Source organism: Puntigrus tetrazona, chromosome 1 (assembly GCF_018831695.1).
Source record: "Puntigrus tetrazona isolate hp1 chromosome 1, ASM1883169v1, whole genome shotgun sequence".
NCBI lineage: Eukaryota > Metazoa > Chordata > Actinopteri > Cypriniformes > Cyprinidae > Puntigrus > Puntigrus tetrazona.
In genome coordinates this window covers 26951776-26979655 of record NC_056699.1, presented here as the reverse complement: position 1 = coordinate 26979655, position 27880 = coordinate 26951776, and the positions used below count along the sequence as shown (strand labels likewise).

The window sequence follows — 27880 nt, the reverse complement described above, 5'->3', positions numbered from 1 at the left end:
TAAGCATAAGCCCCGTACGGCCCACCTAGTGGCTAAGTTCACAGTACAGCAGTGTTCGATTCAAGAGCAGACTCTGGTGTGTTCGTATCTCTTTATTAGCACAGAAAACATCGCAATACATTCTGTTCTGAGTTTTTCCACAGCTGAGCATATAGCTCACCTTGAGCACTATGTCTGACATTTCTTTTTGTTCCCGCAGTGCTCAGGGGTCGATAAGTACAGGTAAATAAAAGCAATAATATATATGCATATATACAGGACCTATGATCAGATGGTATGTGTTTGGTCTTTGTTTAGTTGGCTTCGGTTCATAAGGTCTGCAAGGCATGTAACTAAAGCAGATGTTAAATTATGCACACTCGAAATGTAAATAGGACTAAATGAAATGTAAATACTAAATAAAGCAGATGTTTAATAATGCACACTCAAAAATTAAGCTTAATAAAATAAAATGCAAATGCTAAAGCAAGAATCTTATCTCTTATTAAGGTCTGATTTAGATCATTTTTTCGAGACTCAGTCCCACAGTTAAGCAGATTTTTTAATGCTGCTGTAAATCACAGACAAATCTTTCTCTTGATCCTCCGTAGATCTGTAAACAGAAAACGTGATCAACACATATCGTACAACTAAAGATGAAAAGATGTTTTAGAAGCGCTGTTCAATGGCTGGTTTTTATTGCCTGTATAACTGAACCTAACAGCGTAAACTGGGGTCTTATTTTAAATAAAGTCATGAAGATAATAATATCTCACTTGGCTTCAGTAGCAGGTCGGTTTATTGTAATGTTATCATACTGGATCTCATCCTCCTCAGGTTGCTCCGTGTCTTCATTTTGTTTGTGGTACAGGACAGAAGCATAGTTTATGTTGTCATCATCTTCAGATTCAGAAGATGCCTGTAATAGAGCGATCACATTTTTATGTACATGCATGAAATGTCTGCCACATTATTAACCCGTGCATTATATATTTTTTATTATGATTTATGTAAGATTTAATATTTATGTGGTTCAGAAATAATGGCATCAGCAATGAATCTTACCTTTTTTGACTCAGTGTCATTTAAATAAATGTCATTTTCCAGATAGTCATCATTTTTTATCTTCTTCCTGTATGAAAAAAGTATGAGCATTTTTTTAATCAAAGCTTAATATAGTACATTTAAAAACTCTGCAAGACAAATGACGGTTTTTAGACCTTGCTGACATTTTGTGCACAATGATGATGATGATGATGATGATGATGATGAGAAACAGGAGCCCAAATGCAGCTGCAAGTGTAATAGTGGCATACAAACCAATGATATACAAAAAAGTCCAAGCACCTAAGGAAAGGAAATGACAAGAATATTTATTTTGATTAAAGTATTTAAATGTAGGGATGATGCATGTAGTTAGGGAGTGAGTAGACTTCACTCTTAATACATTTGAACATGTTCAGCACAAGAGTGTGTGTTTATAGTGAATACCTTTAACAGAGACAGAAACAGACGCTGATCTCTGAAAGCCGAGTTGATTCTGAGCCTCACAATAGTAGAGTCCACTGAGTCTGGAGTTAAAGCTGGAGATGATCAAACTCTGTTCAGATCCAACAGCTGAGCTTTGATTCTCCTTAAACCAGCTGAAGTTCAGAGCAGGAGGGTTTGAGTCACTGCTGCAGATCAGAGTCACTGAATCTCCCTCCACTACTTCAGCAGAAGGACTGACGGACACCCGGACGCTCCGAGGAGGATCTAAAAGATAAATGAATGAAATATGCCATCAACTGTCACAAAAACACTGTAATTAGAAGATCTATTCTTAGTTCTTACACCAACATCACTCACACGTCACATTCACGTTCACAGCATCAGAGTCTTTCTCTCCGTGATTATTTTTGGATCTGCACTTGTACTCTCCACTGTGTTCAGAGCTGATGTTTGAGATGTTAAAGATTCTTCCAGATCCTACAGACTTTCCTCCTTTAAACCAGCTGAAGCTCAGAGCAGGAGGGTTTGAGTCACTGCTGCAGATCAGAGTCACTGAATCTCCCTCCACTACTTCAGCAGAAGGACTGACGGACACTGAGACGTTTCGAGGAGGATCTAAAACATAAATGAATGAAATATGCCATCAACTGTCACAAAAACACCATAATTAGAGGATTTATTCTTAGTTCTTACACCAGCATCACTCACACATTACATTCACGTTCACAGCATCAGAGTCTTTCTCTCCGTGAATATTTGTGGATCTGCACTTGTACTCTCCACTGTGTTCAGAGCTGATGTTTGAGATGATCAAACTCTGTTCAGATCCAACAGCTGAGCTTTGATTCTCCTTAAACCAGCTGAAGTTCAGAGCAGGAGGGTTTGAGTCACTGCTGCAGATCAGAGTCACTGAATCTCCCTCCACTACTTCAGCAGAAGGACTGACGGACACTGAGACGTTCTGAGGAGGATCTAAAAGTGTAAAGATTATTTGTCATTGTCGAGTCGTTTCTGTTTAGAAAACAGTTCAAGATACCAGATACCACACCACAAAACAAATAGCCCAACTACAGCAAACACTGATCTCTATGATGATGGCATCATATTGATCAATATAACATAACCATCTGATCTACTGTAATTCTCAATAACAGCATGTGTTCATCACTAATGCACAACCATCATTTAATTACTCACTTAATTATCAGAATAAGTCTTTAACCCTTTAAAAGTCTTCAACACAGTACTTGGATGCTGTATTGGACCCAACACTGCTCGTTTTAATGGTTAATTGTAAGCTTTTATTTTAATTAATTTCCCCTCTGCCACTTCAAGGATTTTTATTTATTTATTTAGTTTTATTAAAGCATTACAATAATTCAGAATTAACACACCAAACTAAAGCAAACACTATTCACAGTGAGCTCACATATTACTCACACTGTGACGATTGTATAATTTATTATATAAGAGTTATTGGTTTAAATCTGTCTAATTTTAATATTTATCACTTTAGTTTTTTTTTAAGTGCATTTGGCTACTAAAGAAAAAGAAGCAAATGCCATCATAATGTTTCATAATGACTGACTTTACAGTGTAGTTCCCAAAAAATGTGAAGCACATGGCTAACACTTTTTAATCTTACTGGTTGAAGGGGATTTAATATAACATCAATATTTACATTTTTTTTTTTGGTAGAACATTAACATTTAATTTTCAATGCAATTTTTTAATGCTATTTATAAATGACAATATCTCGTATCTACTCACACATGACAGAGATGTTGAGAGCAGGAGAGGGCAGGTGTTGATGTTCTCTCACGGCACAGCTGTAACGTCCAGAATCACTGCGCTCTGACTCAAACTGGAGTGTTTGGCTCTGGATAGTTAAAGTCTGTCCATTTTTGTACCAGATGAATGCGTCTGTCAGACTGCATGTGGTTTCACAGGTCAGATTGAACGCTTCTTTCTCCAGCACCAGCTGTGGTGCCTTCACCTGAAGAGCTGCAGAAAACACATCTAGCTAACCAGAACCAATCAGATTATTAATAGAAATAAAGGACTGAAGTAGATTACCAGAAACATTTAGCTGAATTCCTGGTTGACCGATCCATCTTTGTCCTTCAGTTTCAGTTATTAAACTGAAACAATATGCTCTCTGATCATTTTCAGTGATGTTGTGCAGTCTGAGGATAGTTTTGTTTTGTGTTTCTTCAATGTATTCAACCCTGTCTTTATAGTCTGGGTATTCTTTTAAACTTTTGATCTCTATGTCCTTTTTTTCACACATTATCCAAAATGTAAAATTATACTGCTGAGGATATGTATACGAGCAAGACATGTTTACTGTGGATCCTTTAAGAGCGCATATTGATTCAGTCTCATAAGTCACATTCCAGGCAATAACTCCTGCAACACAAAACACAGAGCAGCACAAAGCTTGAGTTATTTGCACATGTAGTTAAATAATATTAATCATTCATTGCTGTAGAGAAATATGCACACAGGGTGAAAAATACCGCAGGAGGGTGTTGCAGAAAAGCAGAAAGGATCACACTGACACAGAACTGTGCAAACTGAGCACATTAACCATTTAAAGGTGCTCGAGATAAAGCGATTTCAGACACACGCTCTGTCTAAAGCCCCGCCTTCTATGAGCCAACTCAAAGTCAGTGATATTAGGCTTGTTTGAGATGCACCTAGCCTCGCCTGAAATGGAGACAAGAGTAGGCGGCTGCAGTGAAATAAACTCAGCGAGGATGGACAGTTCTGCCCTCTTGGAGTGGAACATTTATTGTCCATTTCTAAATTACTACAAACATTTAATGGTTTTATAGAAATATTTCACCAGTTATTTCATATGTCATAGTGTTTAGAAAAACACATGCACAATTGTAATAGTTGCATGAAGTCAAAAAAAAAAAAAGTTTTAGATAAGAACACAGCATCTGTGGATCTGGATGACGTAGGATGGGGACGGTGCTGAACACATCCTTCAGGTGTTGAAAAGCTTTGGAGAGACTCAGGCTTTCCACTTAACATGGAGGTGAGGGGGACAGTGAGCTTTCTGAAGTTGAAAATGAACTGCTGGTCAAAATTTTCAAATCCTAAGAACCTCTGTAGTTCCTTTACCAACTGAGGTAGTGGCCACTCCAAAATTGTGAAGATCTTCCCCTGGTCCTTCACAGGTTAGAACATATCCGAGGAACTGAACAATGAAGCTCTGGAACACGGAAGGTGAGTTGGAGAGACCATATGGCGTAACCCTGTATTCATAGTAAGGAGTTATAAAGGCCTTCTACCATTCATCTCCAGCATGTATTTGTACCAGGTTAAAGGCACTCCGCAGGTCAAGTTTCGAAAAGATGCAAGCTCGATGCAGGTCCTCCAGGGCAGTGGGGATGCAGTGTTGGTTTTTGAGTTTTGGGACTGTCCACATTCATGGAACTTGGATTGACACAAGATTCGCTCCATTGATGCTCCAGGCATCCAACCCTCAACTGTAACGGGGGTATCTGTAAATATTTTCCTTTTCCCCTAGATCGTCTTGACTCAGAGCTCCTGGGATTGACGCCTTCAGGACAGCTGGAGTCGATTCAAGAGAGCTTGGGAGATTAAATTCCCAAGCCTAAGTAAACAAAGGTATGAAAGTGAAGTGATATCTGGTTCAACCCGAATGGTACTCCTCAAAGGGAATAGGGGACATATTGAGCCTTCCCAGATGAACGTCTGGACGCATAATCAAGCCCATCCATCCAACAGAGAAATTAGTAAGGATACCTTTTTCTGCTCTGTGCTGAACATCTCTGGTTGCATCTCAATGAACAAGGAGACTTGGATCAAAAAACGTCACACTCAGCACTGTCACCTTGGAAAACAAGCAGCAGGGCCATGGGACTTACAGAGACGTGGAGTGAGGATGGAGTTGGAGTCAGGGAGGTTCTGATGTCGGTGACTAATTCCTCCAGCATGACAGCGGCGGTGGGCTGCCGAGAGTCTATGACATTAGTCAACACAGGTTTATTCAACAAACAGAATTCCCAGAGCGGAAGTGACCAGGAGTGAGCAGGGATAACAGGGATGACTGGGTACGCACAATGGAGATTAATCAGGATTCCTATTACGAGTTGAGAGCGGTTGGTCAGAGCAACTCTGCTCAGCTGCTCAAACTGACAAAGTCGCCCTGACATTACAAGATTTTTTTTTGCATATGTCGGCAATATATAAGAGCAAGGCAAGTGACACTTTTCTAACCCCAGCACGCATCTCGCGTTGATCGGTTCTGTGCAGATTTCGCTCGTCTCAAAAAAGCCCATTGATTGACAGGCTGGTCTTTCTAAATGTGTTTTGTTTTCATGACTGATGAAGTTTAGAGCAGACATTTGATGCGCAGTAAAAAATAAATAAATAGAGAAAAACTGTAAGCAATCCTGTAAGAATTATGACTCACCAGCAGCCATCAGCAGAAAGATTAGATGAAAAGAAAGGATCATTCTGATCACCACAAGAACCTTCAAAGACCTAAAATGAAGGTTAAAGCAAGATCATAGTTAAGAGCACACACACACACACACACGTATATATATACATATATATAATCCATATTTATAGCGATTTGCATTCTGCTGCTCTTTTTTTTGTTGCTCAGCAAAACTTTTTTTGCTGATTACTAACACCCAAACATCTGATAAAATCATGAGTGTTAAAACTGCCAACCTGTGGTCACGCACTTAAAGAGTTTGTGTTAACAAATAATATTCTTTACAGTATTAAATGTCTACAAGTTTCGTTTATTTATTTACCAAACTTTAATAATGCCAGTAATGTCAGAACAGCAGCAGATGTTCAAAATGACTGAACCTCACTGAAAGTGTTTTTAAAGTAGTTTTAACCATCTGTCCTTTAAAAAAATGGCTGTCTTCAGCCGGGGACAAAGAATGCCATATGTGGTTCCACTAAGGTCCTGTATAACCTACTCAGTCTATAAGAGCAGCCCACCATAAACACAGACGTTTTCTTTTACATTATTTTCTCATCTTTCACATTCCCACATTTCTTTATCAAATAAACTCTCACCTTGTTCTCAGTAGTTTTCCTCAACGGTGCCCAAAGAGCAAATGATGAGTTTGAAGACAGCAGGGATGTATCAAGTAAAAACGGCAGCGGTTACAACACTTCCTGTTTTATGCAAACTAGTCTTAATATTCATTAATATTATTTTAATTTCTCCGTAGAGCTTAAATCAACATAGAAAAGGCTTGATCAAAAATATTCTCTTCCAACTACCAAATGCATTTTATTTTTTTAACTCATTCATCATGAAATAAAGTGAGAGCTGCTGACACACATGCAATTATCACGAGACTCACGCTCTCGTCCCACACGTCAGTCTTCTCACGCAGTGAAAAACACGGCGATAAAAACAAAAGCAAGCGCTGTTCGCTTAAACTGTAATAATAGCATATTAGCTATGTACATTTGCCAGCTTATTTGTGTTTGCTTTTTAGACAGCATCTGAACTTTGTATTTATTAACTTTTCATGTTTTTGTAGTACTGAGAACAATATCCAATCACCTGTTTCAGTTAATTTCTCGAACATCTGATTGGCCACTTCATTGAGGCTAATGCAGTGTTCAAAGCCCCTGAATTGTTTTAACTCTACCGAGTTCTGCGTGCTCGTGAATCCTCTCATTTATACACAATGTAAATAAGGGGTACAGTGTAGAGAGCTTCAATGATTATTTTTTGTGGGATATTTGTGGGATCAGGATGAACTGAAGTGAGTGATATTTTTTTGTGAATATAGAGAGTCTCTGAGAGGGGTGTTGGAAAGTGTTCTAACCATGGACTCTATGGTCCTTCTGAGGGACTTCTAGTGACACCTGGAGGGGCGTGATTGGGAGGAACGGCCCCTCTGATCTGAACCTGAGTGGTGTTCTGTTGCTGGACATCTTCAAGCATAAGGGTGTCCATCAGTACATGTGACACCAGGACACCCTAGCGCGGAGGTCAATAATCGACTTTGTGGTTGTTTCATCTAACCTCCAGCCATATGTCTTGGACACTCAGGTGAAGAAAGGGGCGGAGCTGTCAACTGATCACGTTGGATCCGTTGTCGGGGGAGAAAGCTGGACATACTCGGCAGGCCCAAACGTACTGTGAGGGTCTGTTGGGAACGTTTGACAGAGCTTGTTTGACAGAACGTTTGACAGAGTAAAGAAGCACCTCAGTGGTAAAGCACTGGAGGTGGACGAGATTCGCCCTGAGTACCCCAGGTCTCTAGATGTTGTGGGGCTGTCTTGGCTGACACGCCTCTGCAGCATTGCGTGGATGCGGGGGACAATACCTCTGGACTGGCAAACCAGGGAGGTGGTTCCTCTTTTTAAGAAGGGAGGACAGAGGGTGTGTTCCAATTATAGGGGAATCCTCAGTTGCCCCAGGAAATTCTATGCCAGGGTACTGGAGAGGAGAATTCAGCTAATAGTCAAACCTCAGATTCAGTAGGAACAATGCAGCTTTCTTCATGGTCGTTGAAAACTGGAGCCGCTCCATACCCTCTGGTTCCAGATGTGCTTTGTTGATCTGAAGTAGGTATTGGACCGCGTTCCTCGCGGCGTCCTGTGGGGGGTGCTTTGGGAGTATAGCGTCCAGGGCCCTTTGCTAAGGGCTGTCCGGTCCCTGTATGATCGGAGCAGGAGCTTGGTTTGCATTGCAGTAAGTCCCCTTCAGGTTGGTGTGAAGTTCCTGCCTCAGGTGAAGGAGCATCTTGGGTTCTTGCTCACGAGTCAAGGAAAGGAAGGAATGAGAGATTAGATGGATCGGTCCAGCTTCTGCATTAATGTGGTTTATGTACGGGTCCGTCGTGGTTGAAGAAACTGCAAGGCAAAGCTTTCGATCCACGTTTCTACTCTCACCTACGATACAAGTGGCTAAAATTAATTTCATCCATAGGGTGGCTGGGAACTGTCTTAGAGGGTAAGGAGCTCAGTCATTCGGGAGGAGCTTGGAGTAAACCCATTGCTTCTCCACATTGAGAGAGGCCAGCTGAGGTGGCTCAGGCATCTGCTCTGGTCTCTCCCAGTGGAGGTGTTCTAGGCATGTCCCACAGGGAGGAGGCCCTAAGGAAGACCTAGGACATGCTGGAGGGACTATGTATCTTGGCTGGCCTGGGAGCGCCTCGGGGTTCCCCTGAAAGAGCTGGAGGAAGTGTCTGGGGAGAGGGAAGTCTGAGCATCCCTACTTAGACTGCTGCCCCGGGAGCAAGAAAATGGAAAAAAAATGGATGGATGGATGGAATGGATGATTACACTGTAATAAATATCTAAATATGGGTAATATCTGAATGCAACTAATAATTGCATGTGTTTTGTATATATTTTGTATTTCATAAATTTTCTGTTTATTTTCAGAGTAATGTGGAATTTTATGTAAAATGCTATTTAATATTTACAAATTTTTCCTGTAAAATAGGGGAAATATGTAATACAAATGTGCCACGTTTACATTTTAAATGTGTGTTATAGCGCCACTCTCTGGACATTTCATTTTAAAACTGAGGTGAAACGTGCAGTAATAGGCATGTATTTCTAATAAGCCTGGGTTGGCTACGGTAGATAATGTATTTATCACGGTGTCCATTTGATTCAACTTATTTGATGCAATTCATTTGTCCTCCAACAGATTTGTTTGTTGCTCCATTAAAGAGTTTTATTATATCAGATCATGTGTGTCAGAAACTCACATTCATTTCCTGAATAACAGTGAATATTTAACCCTGTATGATTTTTATTTTTCCAAATACTTACATACCTTAAACTGAAATTGACATTTGAAAGTACAAGCTTTTTATTAAATAATTCGTAAAATGTCTCATACCTTGTTCGCAGAGGCTTTCGTCAGTAGTACACAAAGAGCAAATGTTGATTTTAAGATCATCTCTCAAGGATTAATACCTTCCAGTTTCTATGCAAATGTGTTTTGCATGTAACTTATCTGAACAAATAACTTCTCCATATTCATAAAATCACCAGCTGCCTTTATTGCAAATCTGGCATTTCACAGTTGTTTTAAAGAAGCTATATGTATGCCTCTAGTGAACAGGAACCTAACATTTAAACGGGAGATTTAGGCCTCATTAAAGGACTGTTAAGATATGATGCATTATTTTGTAAAATCATTCATCTTACAAGTCTGACCAGGAGCCGGACGTCTATATAACATGAGATTGACTTTGACTTAATGTTGGATTTTTACACAACCTAAAAACAACGAATATCAACATAAACTGATCAGTATTGGACATAAACTTAACATTGACATTAGACATTGAATTTTGTGCAAGTGACATCTAAAATGCAATCAAATACCAATGTCTTATGACGTTGTGGACCTGCTGGGGTTCTACAGTGTTTTTTTGTCAAATGTGAGCAAAAATCATCACAATTTAATGAACCAAGGACTCAAACTCCTTCAGTCTGTGTGCATTGAATTCATTGAATTCACAAGTTTTACCATTTGACTTGAATTACTGACATAAATGAACTTTTCCACAACTTTCTAATTTACTGAGATGCACCTGTATATACGCTGAAGGAAAAGTGGATTTGTGTGTGGATTATCAAAGGTCAGCAGCAAAATTCAATTAGATGGATTTGTGCTATTTGACACATTTAATTATTACAAGTTGATATAAAGATGAATTAAAGCACATTCACATTTAGTCTAGAGCTTCTGAGTTCTCCCAACATGGAGAAAGGACAGGAGATCTGGAAAGTAAACTGGTGTTACTTTTTAAAAGATTAACTCAGGTATTTTCTTGTAAAAAGTAATGCGTTACTTTACTAGTCACTTGAAAAAGGTCCAAATTTATCCAGATCGCAGATGCCTCACACTACACAGCTGTTTAGTGTTTATTTGGCTCATGAGAGAGATGTGAAATCACAGTTTAAACTAAGAAAACGATACACACTCAAAAACATGATCAAATTGCACCAAAAATACTGCAGAAAGAAAAAGTCGTTTTTTTTGGTCTGGATCTGCATAGATTAGTCTGGATCATCTGACGCTGCTGTAAATCACAGATATATCTGTCTCTTGGCTCACAGGAGATCTGCAAAAACACATAAGAGAGAGTGAGATCATCACAGAGCACGAAACTCATGACTTGTTGAGACAAAATAATTTGTTTTCTCACTTGGCTTCATTAACTGGATGGTGAATTATAATGCTGGCGTACTCAATCTCGTCCTCGTCAGGTTTCTTTGTGTCTTGAACAGAAGTATTTTCAGCTTCTCTGGATTCAGAGGCCTTTCCTGCAGACGTCTGCAACAGAAACACTGTGACGTAAACTCTACTTCTTTTCTAACTTTACCGCAATCCAACAACATTCAGCTCTGCACATTTGTAACGTTTGAAAGTATATGACCATTTACATGTTACTTTCAGCTACTTTAACCTCAAATAAATATCAATTCATATTTTTTTTCCAGGTGTTTTACTTTGAACTTGTATTGCATTGGTGGGTTGTGTGTTAAAGTTGAAGGAAATGTTTGTTATTTAACGGAAAATACAGGTAATTTACTATTTTCTGCATTTTTTACAGTGTGCAATCTAGCAGAGTTTTTATAAAGTTAACGTCTACAGTCAGTGTTTGGTGCTTGTACAACATTAAATCTGATTTTAGGCATTACTCATGTGTAACATTAGATTTAAGTGTAAAGATATGATCATATTTTTGGACTAAAAAATGTTGATCTAGGAACACGTCAAACTCAGCAAAATCAGGATGTGCATGTAATCTTAGCGACTCACCCACCTTTTGTTCAGTGTCCTCATAGTCGTTATTTCCTTTCCTAGTTATATAATATATGAGGACAAATGCACATGTTAAATCTTTAAAATCCTTTTTTTTTTTAATGGGAAAAATACTGTAAAATCAGAGAATCTTTCCTGTTTCTGAATATGCTAAAAGTTTTGAATATACTGCTCGCTGACCTTTGGTGCACAATGATGATGATGAGAAACAAGAGCCCGAATCCAGCTAAAACTACAGCAGTGACACAAACAGCAATGATATACAAGATATTCCAGTCACCTAAGAGAAAAGACGATAACAAGATTTATTTTTATTACAGTCTTTAGGATGATAGATGCAGTTAAAGAGTGGGCAGACCTTTAAACAAGACGAATGCAATAGTGTGTGTTTACAGTGAATACCTTTAACAGAGACAGAAACAGACGCTGATCTCCGAGAGCCGAGTTGATTCTGAGCCTCACAATAGTAGAGTCCACTGAGTCTGGAGTTAAAGCTGGAGATGATCAAACTCTGTTCAGATCCAACAGCTGAGCTTTGATTCTCCTTAAACCAGCTGAAGTTCAGAGCAGGAGGGTTTGAGTCACTGCTGCAGATCAGAGTCACTGAATCTCCCTCCACTACTTCAGCAGAAGGACTGACGGACACTGAGACGTTCTGAGGAGGATCTAGAGATTGAAATATATGCCTTTATTTATTTATTTTTGTCTCACAATAGGGTGTCTTATCGCCACCATAAGAGCTTAAAAATAACCTTTCACAACATTTCACATCTGTTCAGAAAAGGTTACTTATAATAAAAACTAATCTATCAATACATCAGTAGATGTGGACCATAGTCTGAGAAGAAAAATGATTTTTACATTTGAACAGTAAAACACGGCATATAACTAAATTTTGAGTCAATTTTAAGCAAATCAACCACTTTGTAAATCTCGCCTGGCACACAAATAATTGTTTTATCAGAGTACATGCTATTAATGGCATTCAAGGAAGAAAGTTGGTCTTTGCAGCCAGATAGTGTAGTTACATGATCCACCAGCAGGGGCTCGGGCAAAACCCCTTGTATCTAAACGCAGAGAGGTTTTCTGATTGATCTGGTTGAAGGATCTACTCACACATGACAGAGATGTTGAGAGCAGGAGAGGGCAGGTGTTGATGTTCTCTCACGGCACAGCTGTAACGTCCAGAATCACTGCGCTCTGACTCAAGCTGGAGTGTTTGGCTCTGGATAGTTAAAGTCTGTCCATTTTTGTACCAGATGAATGCGTCTGTCAGACTGCATGTGGTTTCACAGGTCAGATTGAACGCTTCTTTCTCCAGCACCAGCTGTGGTGCCTTCACCTGAAGAGCTGCAGAAAACACATCTAGCTAACCAGAACCAATCAGATTATTAATAGAAATAAAGGACAGAAGTAGATTACCAGAAACATTTAGCTGAATTCCTGGTGGACCAATCCAATATTGTCCTTTAGTTTCAGTTATTAATCTGAAACAATACGCTCTCTTGTCGTTTTCAGTGATGTTGTGCAGTCTGAGGACGGCAGTTTGTTTCTGTCTGTCTTCAATGTATTCAACCCTGTCTTTATACTCTGGATATTCTTTTAAACTTTTGATAGCCACATCCGGCATTTTTATCCAGAATGTATTGATCAGTTTATACTGCTGAGGATATTTATACGAGCATGACATGTTTACTGTGGATCCTTTAAGAGCGCATATTGATTCAGTCTCATAAGTGACACCCCACTTTTCTTCACACAGTCCTGAAACGCAAACATACAGAAGAAGAGTAGCGAAGCTTGACTTGTTTTTTATATGTTAATAATACCAATCAGACCTGCAGACGAGAATGAACAGTGTTGCAAAAAAGCACAATTATCATAATGATGCAGAGCAAAATATTAACTTCAGCTAAATGCAAGACAATTTGATATGACCAAAGAAAACCGTAATTTAAAACTTCCACTATTTTCAGTCAATCTTGCTTTAACTTCAACTTCAACTTCAAATACATGTAAGCCATGTCAGCAAATGTGTTCTTTTATGTGCAAGTGCAAATGTTTTGATGCTTTAAAAATTGCGACTCACCAGAAATTATGAGCATAAAGACGAGAGGAAGAGAAATCATTCTGACCTTCATCGGCACTGCAATCTTCACAGCCATTACAAAGCGCTTGCTTTTAATAAACTCAATTATTCGATGCAATTAATATGTTGTCCAGCAGATGTTTATGTGTTGCTCTGTTAAATAGTTTTATTATATCATATCATGTATCAGAGATCCATAGACATAAATAACAATGATCACACAATATTTAACACTGTATTGACTATTATTGGTTCTATAGATAAAGTCCAGAATCATCTACAAGGATATTTCTTTATTCCTCACATTTGCATTACATTACATTTAGTTTAAACTGAAATGTACAAGCTCTTTATTTAAAATATGTCAAACGTCTCATACCTTGTTTGCGGTGGCTTTCATCAGTATTAGACAAAGAGCAAGTGTTTAGATCATGTTACTCTAAATAATCTGTCAGTCATTGTAATGACTTCCCATTTCTATGCAAATGTGTTTTGTAGCCGAATAAAAAAACTTCTCCATATTTAATAAAATGACCTACTGCTTTTGCTGTGAATTTTTATTTGTCTGGCATTTCGCAATTTTAAAGAAGCCTTTGGTGAGCAGGAATCTAACATCCAAACTGGAGGCTGCATTAAAGGACTTTTAAGACGCCAGGATGCATTTTTTCTGCAGAAATCTTTCAGCTCACAAGTTCTACGGCCTCTTCCCACTAAGCTGAAAGAAAGAAAGAAAACATTAAAACATTCATAAATAATATACTTCAAATCTCTGGTGTAAAATGACTCTATCTGTAAACTTTAGTCCTGCTGCACTGCCTTACAGTTTCTAAATCAGAATGCTTTGCAAAGAAGCTTCATTTGATACCTAAATTTCCATATTATTTAATCAACATTTCATATTTTGACACTGAAGAGCATTTAAATCATTCTGGATAAAGTTGAGGAAGTTGTCGTGTTTTGTGAAAGAGGAACTCCTACCGTTATATATTCTCATACACAAGTTCAGTCACACCACAAGCGCTATGTCTCTCATGATGAGGTCCAGGATGATCCCTCTTGGCCTTAAAAACAGAATAGAGAGATCATAAATAATAATGCATCTCCATGAGCAGCAAACTATTGTAACTAAAATCATTTTTATCTCATCCAAGACTCCACCTGCTTTATTTTGCGTTTTAACAGCACTGAGCAGAACCAATCACACACGACTCTGCTGGGCTTATTAATATCATAACCAATCAGAAGCGTTCAGATGAGTCAAAATGGGAACTTTTGTTAGCTGACTGTATTCTGCTCCGGTTGCCTGTGCTTGTTTCAGCTGGTCCGGTGTTGGACCGCTCAAGCCTCATGACATCCTCCACCTGGAGCGATTTCGGTACTTTCAGGAAACCCCAGCCTCAGCACAGATAAGTTGAGGTGATGGAAGAAGTAGTTTTGCGACAGTTTCACAGATTATTCAGGCGTCGCTCTTCACCAAAACGACAGCAGAGAGGAAGAACTGTAAAGGTGTCGCAGTTTAATTCGATCACCTGCTCCCCCGTGTCGACTGGAAGGCCATTTCCTGGACAACTGCGGGATCTCTGACCCAGGCAAATGAACTGAAATCCTCAGTGAAATAACGGCCGAATTGCTGCTTTAGTCCATCAACATGTTGAGCGACCATATTAACCAAAGGAGAGATATTTATCCCTGTTTCTTGCACATAGTCGAAAGAAACCTGTCGAAGATGTCTACAAGGTACGGAAACTGCGCTAACCACAGGGGGATGTGCACGGTCGCATTTAACGTCAACCACAAATGCCTTCACCTCTGAGTGCAAGTCATAGAGGCAAGGTAAAATTCTCTTGATGCTCTATACTCTTTTGTCTATTTACTGTTTATACGTCGAGACAGCGGTCAGCCAAGAAGAGTGGCTATCTGTTTCTAGAGCTTCAAAATGATGGCCTCTATCCACCAGCATTGCGAAGCCAGGATACATTTTTAAAAAAAGGAGAAAGTCATAGTAAATTACCGGGTAATTTTCATTTTTGGTTGAACTATTCCTTTATTAGATTTCATTAACATTAGGCCACTTTTAGCCTTGGTTCACTCTCCGCCTAGCTGATAGATGACTCGAAATAATCCTGAAAGCATATGTTAAGGTAAATGTGTGCCAGTAAATTAAACCCTGCCTGTTTCTAATTTGAAAACCGTCTAAACCAGCTTTTTCGTGTTATATCTCTATACTTATGCGGGGCATATAAATCATTCTGGCTGAGGGTGAGGAGGGTTTAGTTTTTCGTGAATGACGAACGCTTACTGTTATATTGTTATACACAGGTTCAGTCGCATCACAGGTTTTACGTCTGTCATGATGAGCTCTGGGATCGTCCGTCTGAAACAGAATAGAGAGATCACAAATAATTATATCTGAAAATAACGTTTCAATGTAAATTCATCTCTCACCTGAGACTCCACTGAATCCATTCTTTTTTTCATACACCTGCTTTTCCTTTAAAGCAATGAATATAATAGTAAGTACAATATTTGTGTAATTGTAGACCAAAGTCTAAACAGCTGACTATAAAAACAGTGATAAATAAATGTGCTCTGAGTAGCTCTAACATGTTATGTTTCCAGCTCAAAGAAATTTGTCTGTCAGCAATCACAGCCATAAATTAATGCAGACAGAATATTTGGGGCCAGATTTCCTGAACAGGGCAGAATAGCATGAAGGAACAATCCCAGAAACGTGCTGATGGGAGAGGAAAGTTATGCATTTGATCTACTCAAAATTTGACCAAGATAAAGATAATGGGTATAAATATTGGGCATTAAATAGTGTTGCAAACACCGGTTAACTGCATACCCTAAACTTAGAAAATAACCTTCAAATCCATCTGCCCATTCCTTTTCATTACCATTTTTTACTGCCTCTCCATTAATCCTGACTGTATGTATTAGTAAATAATAGTTTGTGAATACTTCATGTAAGAGATTTTGGACATCGTACCAAATTAGAAATATCACAATGCCAACTGCAGCTCCAGAAACCACTCCAATGAATACGTACAATATCACCAAATGTCCTACAACTGAGCCAACAGAGTAAAACATGAGAACAGATACATTTGCTTAGATAGAGTTCAGACAGTGTAATGTGAGCAAACAAGCTGCTTTACCTTTAACAGAGACTGAAACAGACGCTGATCTCCGAGAGCCGTGTTGATTCTGAGCCTCACAATAGTAGAGTCCACTGAGTCTGGAGTTAAAGCTGGAGATGATCAAACTCTGTTCAGATCCAACAGCTGAGCTTTGATTCTCCTTAAACCAGCTGAAGTTCAGAGCAGGAGGGTTTGAGTCACTGCTGCAGATCAGAGTCACTGAATCTCCCTCCACTACTTCAGCAGAAGGACTGACGGACACTGAGACGTTCTGAGGAGGATCTAGAGATTGAAATATATGCCTTTATTTATTTATTTTTGTCTCACAATAGGGTGTCTTATCGCCACCATAAGAGCTTAAAAATAACCTTTCACAACATTTCACATCTGTTCAGAAAAGGTTACTTATAATAAAAACTAATCAATCAATACATCAGTATATGTGGACCATAGTCTGAGAAGAAAAATGATTTTTACATTTGAACAGTAAAACACGGCATATAACTAAATTTTGAGTCAATTTTAAGCAATTCAGCCACTTTGTAAATCTCGCCTGGCACACAAATAATTGTTTTATCAGAGTACATGCTATTAATGGCATTCAAGGAAGAAAGTTGGTCTTCGCAGCCAGATAGTGTAGTTACATGATCCACCAGCAGGGGCTCGTGCAAAACCCCTTGTATCTAAACGCAGAGAGGTTTTCTGATTGATCTGGTTGAAGTATCTACTCACACATGACAGAGATGTTGAGAGCAGGAGAGGGCAGGTGTTGATGTCCTCTGACGGCGCAGCTGTAACGTCCAGAATCACTGCGCTCTGACTCAAGCTGGAGTGTTTGGCTCTGGATAGTTAAAGTCTGTCCATTTTTGTACCAGATGAATGCGTCTGTCAGACTGCATGTGGTTTCACAGGTCAGATTGAACGCTTCTTTCTCCAGCACCAGCTGTGGTGCCTTCACCTGAAGAGCTGCAGAAAACACATCTAGCTAACCAGAACCAATCAGATTATTAATAGAAATAAAGGACTGAAGTAGATTACCAGAAACATTTAGCTGAATTCCTGGTGGACCAATCCAATATTGTCCTTTAGTTTCAGTTATTAATCTGAAACAATACGCTCTCTTGTCGTCGTTTTGTGCAGTCTGAGGACGGCAGTTTGGTTCTGTCTGTCTTCAATGTATTCAACCCTGTCTTTATACTCTGGATATTCTTTTAAACTTTTGATAGCCACATCCGGAATTTTTATCCAGAATGTATTGATCAGTTTATACTGCTGAGGATATTTATACGAGCATGACATGTTTACTGTGGATCCTTTAAGAGCGCATATTGATTCAGTCTCATAAATCACATCCCACTCATCTCCAAAAACTCCTAAAATACAAAACACAGAGCAGCAAAGCTCATGTATACATGTAGCTGAATAAAAATAATTTGTTGCTGGGTTGAAAAGGGTAAAAAGTAGAGCATGAGGGTGTTGCAGAAAAGCAGAAGTGATACTGCCGCAGAGCTGTGCAAACTGAGCGCATCAACCATAGCTGCTGAATTCAAGCCCTGTCCTCTACATGTCCTAACCCAGCGTTACTTGTGAAGTGTAGCAACAATGTATGCTTTACAAACGCAGCGCAGCATTAAAACAACTTCAGACTCACCAGACATCAAGAGCAGAAAATTCAAAGAAAGTAGAGTCATTCTAACATTTATTCCCGCTTGAATCTTCACAGCTCTATGAATAAACACATAAATAAACACACATCCACATTATAATCCACGACTACCAATAAATCTTCTGAAAAGGGTCTTTGGTTATTAACAATCAAAAGTCTTGAGACTCTTCAACACCAAAATGACCAATATTGCATTGATGTTGCACTGCTCATATAATGTGGTTGCATTGCTCATATATGTTAAAAATTTGCGTTTTTCATTTGTCTTTTTTTTTTTTTTTGAAACATCAAATTATTATGTTTAAGCATTCCAACACCATGTATGCATTGGCTGGCATCGGTTTACTGTCTGGGATCGTTTCGTGGCGTAGCCAGGGTTTAATGGATTGTCTTTTGTTTAACGTCCTGACCTACTACCAAATCATATTCCTCATAATTAATATCTACATGTTTGCTTACCTTAAATTAATCAGTTTAGCGTCTCCTGGACTTATTTTATTTTATCAAGCTTAGTTCAGCATCCTCAGACCCGGTGATATAAAGGTCCATTAAGGCATAACATCGTCAAGTAAGAATTTCTTCTCTTTCGCACCAATACATTTCACAAACTCTTTATCAAATAAAACTGTCATACCTTGTCCGCAGTACTAGTAGCTTCACTAGAAGTCAAAGCGTAAAATGGTTTGACGACTAAACAGACGTGTTTAAAAAAAGGGGTGTACATGGTAACGTTTCCTCTCTCTATGCAAATAAGTCTAATTTGTAACAAGAAAAAAAAAAAATTCACAACATGCTTGACACTTCTTATAATTGTCATGATTGAGGGGTCTGAGGCGCGCGGATCCATTCGCTGGCTTTTATTGAACAAAGGCATGGTCAAACGAGGTAGACGTCGAATCACAGCAAACAGGAGTATAAGAGGCAAGGCGACAACAGAACCCAAAAAAACAGGCAGAGGTCGGGTCAGGCAGCAAACAATCACAGTATCAAAAGACAGGCAGGGTCAAAACTAAAGAATCTAAGACTCGGGAGACACAAGGAAAACTAGAAACAACAACCAACAATCATTGACAAACAATAGAACAATGCAACCAGCAGGTGAGGGGCCTGCTACAGTATTTATCGTCCCACAACAGGAAGTAGCAGCAGAGGGAGTGAACACAGATCATCTGGAGGTAAGAGCTCCCTCTGCTGGCTTGGTGACAATAATACACCCAGGGCCAATGATTAATTATGCGTATTCGTAAGCTGCTGTTTCACTCTGTACAATTTTTATGGGTTAATAATCTCATTGGCATATTTGTAATGTTATTAATTGGACGAACGCAGTATGCAACCTCCTCAAAAATGGCACATCCCCATGTCACACATTGCCAGCTGTACATAGTTGTTTCTCTCTGAAGAGACTTTTCAGACTAAAAAGGTAAAAATAAAGCTCAGATTCATTCGGATTGACACGTTTTCTCATTGCATTTATCCCACTAAATGGAAAACTGTATTTCTTCCAAACAACGATGTCGTAATGAAGACTTTGACAATGTAAAAATGTATGTATTTAGCAATAAAAATCGCACAGTATGAACACACAGAAGAAAGCATTTGTTCTACATTGACTGCACAAACTGAACGCTAAAAGGTCTTTGACTATTACAGGCGTGAGTGAGAGTGAAGGCAGTGTGGGTGATTTTAATCTGAAAGCCATTACTGTCCAAACAGCAGAGCGGTCCCATACATGTGTATACGGGTGAAGTCAAGCGCAGAGGGAGCTGGAACATGACCTGGACTTGACTCAAATCCAGATCTCCCAGATCAAGCCCATGCTCTTCATTTGACTGAGCTGTAGATCACGTCCTCAGATCTGGGGAGAGGAGAACACGAATATATCAATGTGCTATCATAAGGTGACAATTCACCATTTCGACAACACAGAACAAGCAGCGTGTATGTTTCTTTGGGGTTCAGATGAACCGTTTCTCACCTGCTGGCGTCAGGCAGATGTTGCATCTCGATGGTTTCTTTGGTCTTCATGTCTTTGTTCTTGAAATGATGGACACTGGCATACTGAATCTCTTCCGCATCTCTTGAGTCTTTTTCTGTTTGTTCTCTCCCACGGTGTTTGGGTTTCTTGGCTTTAATGTTGGCATAAAGATCATCCCTCTGATTGGCTGATTCTAGAGAACACACTTGATCATCGTTGGTCGGAGACGTTTTTGCTGATCTGCCCACACCGCCGTCCTCCTGTCAAGTCGCATGATCAGAGCATGATCTCATGTGTTGACTGTGTGTGTGTGTGTGTGTGTTATATGCACACACACACACACACATATACACACATCTCAGGTATCAGGTATGTTTCAAACTTGCCTGATTTTGTGTACCAACTCTAGAACCACCATTTCTCCTCGTTTTCCTGGCAAAAAAAAAGTTGAAAGAACTGAACAGTAATATTTTGCAAGTGACATTTAATATTTAGAAATGCATTTAACAAATTCTGCATTTGTGTCAACTTCTGAAATGCAGGAGCTTACATGATAAACACAATGATGATGAAGATCAATGCTCCACATCCCACCACTATCCCAGTAAGTATGTGCACAACTCTCTGAACCCCTGAAACAAGATGTTCATGATGATCATTTCACACCAGAAACAGATAAAACTCAAAGAGTGTCTGTTTATACAAAGTACCTTTAACAGAGACAGAAACAGACGCTGATCTCAGAAAGCCATGTTGATTCTGAGCCTCACAATAGTAGAGTCCACTGAGTCTGGAGTTAAAGCTGGAGATGATCAAACTCTGTTCAGATCCAACAGCTGAGCTTTGATTCTCCTTAAACCAGCTGAAGTTCAGAGCAGGAGGGTTTGAGTCACTGCTGCAGATCAGAGTCACTGAATCTCCCTCCACTACTTCAGCAGAAGGACTGACGGACACCCGGACGCTCCGAGGAGGATCTAGTTTAAATAACATTTTAATATGGCTTTCCATCATCATTATGAACAATTACTGAAGTGTATTTGAATAGAAATCAAGACACTTTATTGCTAGTGATGAGATCCGAAGATGAAAATCTACATCTGAACTGGTGCACAATGAATAAAGCAGTATCATATTGATTTATCAGCCTGTGAGTCATAAAGAGAGTCTCTAAACACAGACTCCTGATTAATATTATATATATATAACTTCTGGAGGGCCGGTGTCCTGCAGAGTTTGACTCTAACCTTCATCAAACACACCTGTCTAACATTCTAGTGATCCTGAACAGTGTTGGGTATAAGTACAGCATCCAAGCGCTGAGGACTTTTAAAGAATTAAAGACTTAAAGTTATTGAGATAATTAAATGATGATTGTGCATTAGCGATGAAAACCTGCTATCATTGAGAATTACAGAGAACCAGATGTTGTTTTATTGTTTAAAGAGCTTAACTGGCTGAAAAAAATACTGTCGTTTTTCTCAATAGCACATGGATGGTGTTTAACTCTGTTTAGTTTAGTCGGGCTGATTTCAGGATGCCATATAACTAATGAAACGCAGTGTTTGTCTTCTCTATAACAACCAGACAAACAAAGAGCAGAAGTCATAGCTGGAGGTGCTTGTATTCTAACACAAGCGTTCATTTAAAGTCTAATCTCCAAGTTAAATTTTCTTTATTGATTACAACAACCTATTGATAAAGGGTAAACCCTTGTAAATTATTTTTTTGGAATACATTTTAGGATCTTATAGACTGAAGTTTTTGATAAACAAGTTTTGTAAATCTCCAAGTTAAATTTTCTTTAGTCTGGTTTATTGATAAAGGGTTTTCTTTTGTGATTCTTGTTAAAATAAGGTGACTTCGATAACGGACAATCATCACTCAATGAATCTCTTAATTACCTCATTAACTTTAACACCGTTACTACACACTCTGTAGTGTGGACACATATAGACACCCAGCTGTGTTCATTTCACAGGGATTTTGCTATGTAGTTATTACATTGTTTTTTAAAAATCCTGAGACTTAAACAAACATATCACACACCCTAAAACAAATACTGAAAGTGATTTAGTCTTAATAATGAGTTAAATATTTCACTAATCTAATGAATCGGTTTGTACTCACATTCAACATTAAGATAAACAGGTGGAGAGATCAGAAGTTCATATCCTGAAACAGCACACTGATAGCTTCCTGAATGAAGACGACTGACTGACTGAAGCTGAAGCTGATTCTCTGAGATGATTCCTGTAGTAAATCTCTCTGTGTTTCTGAACCAGATGAATGATGTTTGAGGCAGAGAGCAGCTGCTTTTACATCTCAGAGTGACTGGATCTGTCTCTTTCACAGTCTGCTCTGTCTCCACCTGCAGATCTGACGACAACAACTCTCTAAATCATCAGATTGAAATCATTTAAAACTTTTACGAGGATGGAACTAGTAAAGAAAAAAGCATTTACATTATGACTTTGCTATTATCAGAAATGACTAAACAATGGTGCATGTATTTCCTGGGAATTGAACCCATGACTTTGTTCAGGACTGTAGCGCTGTGCTGTTCGAGCTCCGGTGTACAAGCAAAGGAAAGAGCTCCTTCTTTAACCTGTCTTTTTTCATACTGTTTAACAGAAATAAATGTGTTGCCTTAAGAATGGACATTGAATCTTTAAAAGTGTAACACTACCTGTGACGTCCAGCTGAGCTCCAGGAACCCCTGTCCATCTTCCACCCTCAGTGTTTGTAGTGAATCTGCAGTAGTAGATGTGTTTATCAGCTTCTGTTAAACTCGTCAAAGTGATACTGGAAGTGTCTTTATCTTCACGGACACACTCAACTCTTCCTCTCTTTTTTGGGTCTGAACACAGGTCAGGGAGATCTACAACACCTACAGCAGGTTTGGTCCAGAGGACTGTTTTGAGCTGATGATCTTGAGGATATTTTACAGTACAGGACAGTTTCACTGTTGATCCCTTTAACGCACAAACATATGAAGGGCTGTAATTCACTCCCCAATCCTCCAGACCATCATCCCCTGAAACACAAAACACAGAAAAGAGAAATATTATAACGCTTTCAAACACTGATGTCTAACTTTACAAACTCAGTTCAAAAGATACATTAATATTATAAAGGTGTGAATATTTCACAAATGTAATGAATCTGTTTGTACTCACATTGTACTTTAAGATAAACAGGTGGAGAGATCAGATGTTCATATCCTGAAACAGCACACTGATAGTTTCCTGAATCATCACGTCTGACTGACTGAAGATGAAGCTGATTCTCTGAGATGATTCCTGTAGTAAATCTCTCTGTGTTTCTGAACCAGATGAATGATGTTCGAGGCAGAGAGCAGCTGCTTTTACATCTCAGAGTGACTGGATCTGTCTCTTTCACAGTCTGCTCTGTCTCCACCTGCAGATCTGACGACAACAACTCTCTGATTCATCAAGTAAAGTCATGGTTCACTCAGAAATATAAAAATCTATTATTATTGATCACTCTGCTGTTAAAGCTGTTCATGTCCCCCTTTTTTTACACGTTAACAAATGTCAATTATTGTTTATATGTATATGTTACCTTTCAAAAGAGGGTGCAAAAGCATCAGAGGTGCAATCAACAATGTGCTATTTCAAAGCTTGATTCAGTATTGCACAAATCTTCGATATCAAACAATATTGCAATTGCTTAAAAGCAAAAAACTTTAAACTTTACGAAAAGACCCAAGAGCCCAACTAGAGCAAACACTGACCACAGTTATCTGATTCTCAATAACATCAGGTGTTCATCATCATTTAATTAGTCACTTAATTATCTCATTAACTTTAAGTCTTTAACTCCTTAACAAAGTACCCGAATGATGTACTCAGAGCCAGCACTGCATGGATCTCTCTCCTAACATGCTGATGATCTGACTCAGGTGCGTTAAATAAGGGACAAATACAAAATTTGCAGAGCGGTGAGCCTCGAGGACTGGAGTTGAGAACCACTGGTTCATAATAATTAATTAACACTTCCAGGTGTCTATATGTGTCCACACTACAGAGGGTTGGCTGGGCATACAGTGTGCGATTTTCGTCCGATTTGAGGCTGAATTTCAACTTTGTCATTTGTCATGCAGAGTTTGTGCAGTGTACAGGGGGAAACAAAAAAATGGTAAGTCTCTCCCGACCAATCAGGCGCTACGAAACAGCTGCCCTAAACTTTAGCTTTTTCCCTCACTGCACGAGAACAGAACTTTAAATATTTAAACGTTACTGCAGCAAGAAAGACGATAAAATTAGGGAAATCTTTAGATAACATGATATTATTACAAGAAATGTTTTGCAATCTGTGATAAAGAGAAACAAAAATTATAAATATTTCAGTTTTAAAAGCATACCACACAATCGGTTTGAAAGCTGCGTTAGCATAAAGTCAGGGACTTTCGTGGACTCAACACCTCCACACGAGCGAAGCTGGCCGGGAACGGCCCTCGAGGGAGAGAGCGTCGCCGCTTACATCGAGTGGGTGCTGGTGTTGTGATTCGTCAGTGATCGTTTAGCTTGAGGACAGCGACGCCGGCTGAGGATGAGGTGATTATACATCTGGGGCTGCTGGATCTACATGAAGAGCTGGATGACTTGGATCTGGAGTTAGACCTGGCACCACCCCTGTGTCCTGAGTTCCTGGTCCAGTCCAGCCGTCCTGAGTCCCAGCCTTAAGGGCGCCCTCCAGAGTCTGTTCCCCAAGGGCTGCCGGTCACCATCGCCGAACCTCTAAGTCCTGGACTACACCTTGGCTTCCCCTTGGCTCCTAGTTCCCTTCTCTCGTCACTTTGGATAAAAGCGTCTGCTAAATGACTAAATGTAAATGTAAATGTCCTCTCCACCGTGGCCCATCAGTCCACCAGCTCTGCAAGGCTCCATCGTCCCTCTGGTTCCGCCTTGGTCTCTCATCGACCATCCGTCGCCTCGGGATTCCTCTCCTCCGGCTTCACCTCGTCCCTCTATCATTCCAGCTCTGTCAGGTTCCTCCATCCCCTCAGCTCCACCTCAGTCCTCTGTCGCTCCGGCTCTGCCGCATCCTTCTCGTCCCCCGTCTCCACATCGGTCACCAGTGCCTTCGGCGTCGGCTAGGCCCTCCAGCTCCTCTGTGTCACCCTGGCTCTTCTGTTCTTCGCCTCCATCTCTGGCTCCTCCACCACCTGCTCTGTGACCGATGGAGTCGACTGTCATTCCTCCTCCATGGCTCCTCCCTCCTTCAGCTTCATCGTAGTTCTTCTGGGCTGTGCTCTGAATCCCACGGATCTCGTCCTGCTCCGAGTTCCTCCTGTGTATTCCCTGCCTTCTCCCTCCATGTGTTCCTCTCTGGACTCTGAATTCCGTTATCCCCGATCTAAGTTTTTAGGGGTTTTTTTATGTTACTTTAGGTCCGAGGACACACCTTCCGGGAGGGGTAATGTCATATAGTAGGACTTTGTTGTTGTTTTGAGTGTCCCGTGTGCTCTGTGTGCCCTACTTTCTGTTCCTCTTTTAATTGTATCATTGTCTTCAGGCGTCTCATTAATTTAGTAATTTAATTTGTGTATTTAAATCAAGTTTGTTTTTGGTCAGTTTGCCCGATCGACGTCGTTTTTACGTGTGGTTTTGTTCTGTCTGCCTGTATGTATGTTTCTTTGTGCTTTAGTAAAAGATTAAAGACCTTTAAGGCCATTAAAGGCCTTTTTTTACAAAAGAACATGAAGTGTGTGTGTGTGCACCTGTTTTTTTATCACATTGTGGGGATCAAATGTCCATATAAAGATAAGACCTTGACCTTGTGGGGACATTTTTAGGTCCCCATGAGGAAATAAAACATACAGGATTACATTTTTTGAACATCTAAAAATGTCGGTAGTTTCCTGTATGGTGTTAGTTTAGGTGTAGAACAATAACACATACAGTCTGTACAGTATAAAAACATTACACCTATGGAGAGTCATCATGGAAACACATGATGTGTGTGTGTGTCTGTGTGTGTGTGTCTATGTGTGTGTGTGTCTGTGTGTGTGTGTGTGTCTGTGTGTGTGTGTGTGTGTGTGTGTGTGTGTGTGTGTGTGTGTGTGTGTGTGTGTGTGTATGTGTGTGTGTGTGTGTGTGTGTGTGTGTGTGTGTGTGTGTGTATTCGTGAGAGATCATCAGCTCTACCTGTGACGTCCAGCTGAGCTCCAGGAAACCCCGTCCATGTTCCTCTGTTTGTAGTGAGTCTACAGTAGTAGATGTGTTTATCAGCTTCTCTAACACTACTCAAAGTGAGAAAGTGAGTGTCTTTATCTCCACTGAAACACTGAACTCTTCCTCTGTTTTCTGGGTCTAAACACAGGTTTGATGTTTCTCCATCAGCTACAGCGGTTTTGGTCCAGAAGACTGTGGAGAGCTCATGATCATGTGGAGAGTTTAAAACACAAGATAAGTTCACTGTTGAACCCTTTAATGCACAAACATATGAAGGGCCGCGATTCAGTGTCCAAAGCTGCTGACCTTCACCCCCTGAAACAGAGAAATTAGATAACTGAGTGAAGTTTCAAGCGTTTTGAACTAATGCTCATAAACAATCTTTTGGTTTTATCCATTTCTATTTGTCAGCTGCAAGAAACACTTGTGTCAGAGCTAGTGTGAAGAGAGAGAAGTGTGTGAAGTGTGTGTTTAGTGACTTGATCTGAAGACTCACCCGCAGTCATCATCACCGAGATCAGAGGAAGAGACATGATGAGGAACGTCACCATAATGAGTTCTGCAGTCAAAAACATACAATTATGACATTATGAGCATCGTCTACATACGATCATAACAAACTCTATCATCTTGATGACCAGTAAATAAAGGCTGTGATGATTTTAGAGGCTTGAGGATGTTTCTCAGATCAGGTCTTAAAGAGCTTCACACAATATAACACATATCTAGAGTTAATATCAGCTTCTGGAGTTAAAATCAACTCATCACCGCATTTTTACAAAAATATCATTTGCAGACCTACAACATGATTTCATTTAATCTTGAATACGCTGGTAAAAATGGTCTTACCGTTCTGCAGTGGTAATCTCTCAGTGTCAACGCCCGAATGACAAAAACATCAGCAGCTTAAAGAGCCAAACGCCTGCAGTTTTTTTCACACTTTAATATGCACTTAGGATATTTGTCTTCCTCTTCCTGGGTGTGTGTGAGGCCATCTCAACTCAACAAAACAACTTTAACAGTCTCCAGATCCGATCAAATAACACCCTTTAAAGTCCACTATCACTGAAGTTGTGTAAAGACGCTCACAATGACTGCAGGAGCGTCTGGATGGACACTTTATAACTTTTCAACTTTAATTTTCACTTCCTCTTACTGAGTCAAATTCTGTGTTTAACGCATAAAGGAGTGATGCAACACAAGCTTGTGTATCGCAATCTTGTGCAAAAGTTTGTTTGTCTGGTTTATGACAAACACCACAAACACTAAAGCTATACCAGACTGATGAAAGACAGCAAAAAATAGCATGTCCTTCAAAACACATATTAAATGATCCCAAAAATTAAAAATATAGGGATTGATACTCAAATTAATTAACTTTACTTTCAAATGGTGGTCAAAAGGATGAAGCTTATCTGACTTCCTGTTACAGCAGTGCAAGTGTTACACAACTTGCTGGTTTTTTTAGTCATAATTCTCATAATTTTTTTGGCTGAACTTTGTTTTACAGTTGCCTGTACTTA

General features: G+C 39.6%; 2 protein-coding genes and 1 pseudogene across 2 annotated transcripts; all 3 read right to left on the bottom strand.

Moving 5' to 3' along the window:
• Positions 1 to 456: 456 nt before the first annotated feature.
• On the bottom strand, positions 457 to 16425 carry LOC122349153. The gene is made up of 24 exons (XM_043245101.1): positions 16366 to 16425; positions 15819 to 15864; positions 15673 to 15747; positions 14352 to 14434; positions 13374 to 14088; positions 12707 to 13048; positions 12401 to 12634; positions 11687 to 11950; positions 11465 to 11564; positions 11286 to 11322; positions 10665 to 10792; positions 10535 to 10580; positions 7962 to 8089; positions 7697 to 7849; positions 5921 to 5991; positions 3547 to 3879; positions 3241 to 3474; positions 2179 to 2442; positions 1828 to 2085; positions 1471 to 1734; positions 1200 to 1326; positions 1045 to 1111; positions 756 to 898; positions 457 to 592 (listed from the first exon to the last, which is right to left on the bottom strand). The coding sequence occupies exons 5-24, from the start codon at positions 13447 to 13449 to the stop codon at positions 529 to 531; spliced, it is 3333 nt and encodes a 1110-aa protein (XP_043101036.1). The 5' UTR covers positions 13450 to 14088; positions 14352 to 14434; positions 15673 to 15747; positions 15819 to 15864; positions 16366 to 16425; the 3' UTR covers positions 457 to 528.
• LOC122349143 lies at positions 15722 to 18842 on the bottom strand (annotated as a pseudogene).
• Positions 18843 to 19116: 274 nt separating this feature from the next.
• LOC122346641 (B-cell receptor CD22-like) lies at positions 19117 to 27445 on the bottom strand. The gene is made up of 11 exons (XM_043241379.1): positions 27207 to 27445; positions 26854 to 26916; positions 26331 to 26672; positions 23337 to 23585; positions 22847 to 23194; positions 22288 to 22536; positions 20871 to 21134; positions 20711 to 20792; positions 20547 to 20592; positions 20161 to 20420; positions 19117 to 20040 (listed from the first exon to the last, which is right to left on the bottom strand). The coding sequence occupies exons 2-11, from the start codon at positions 26906 to 26908 to the stop codon at positions 20007 to 20009; spliced, it is 1929 nt and encodes a 642-aa protein (XP_043097314.1). The 5' UTR covers positions 26909 to 26916; positions 27207 to 27445; the 3' UTR covers positions 19117 to 20006.
• Positions 27446 to 27880: the final 435 nt, after the last annotated feature.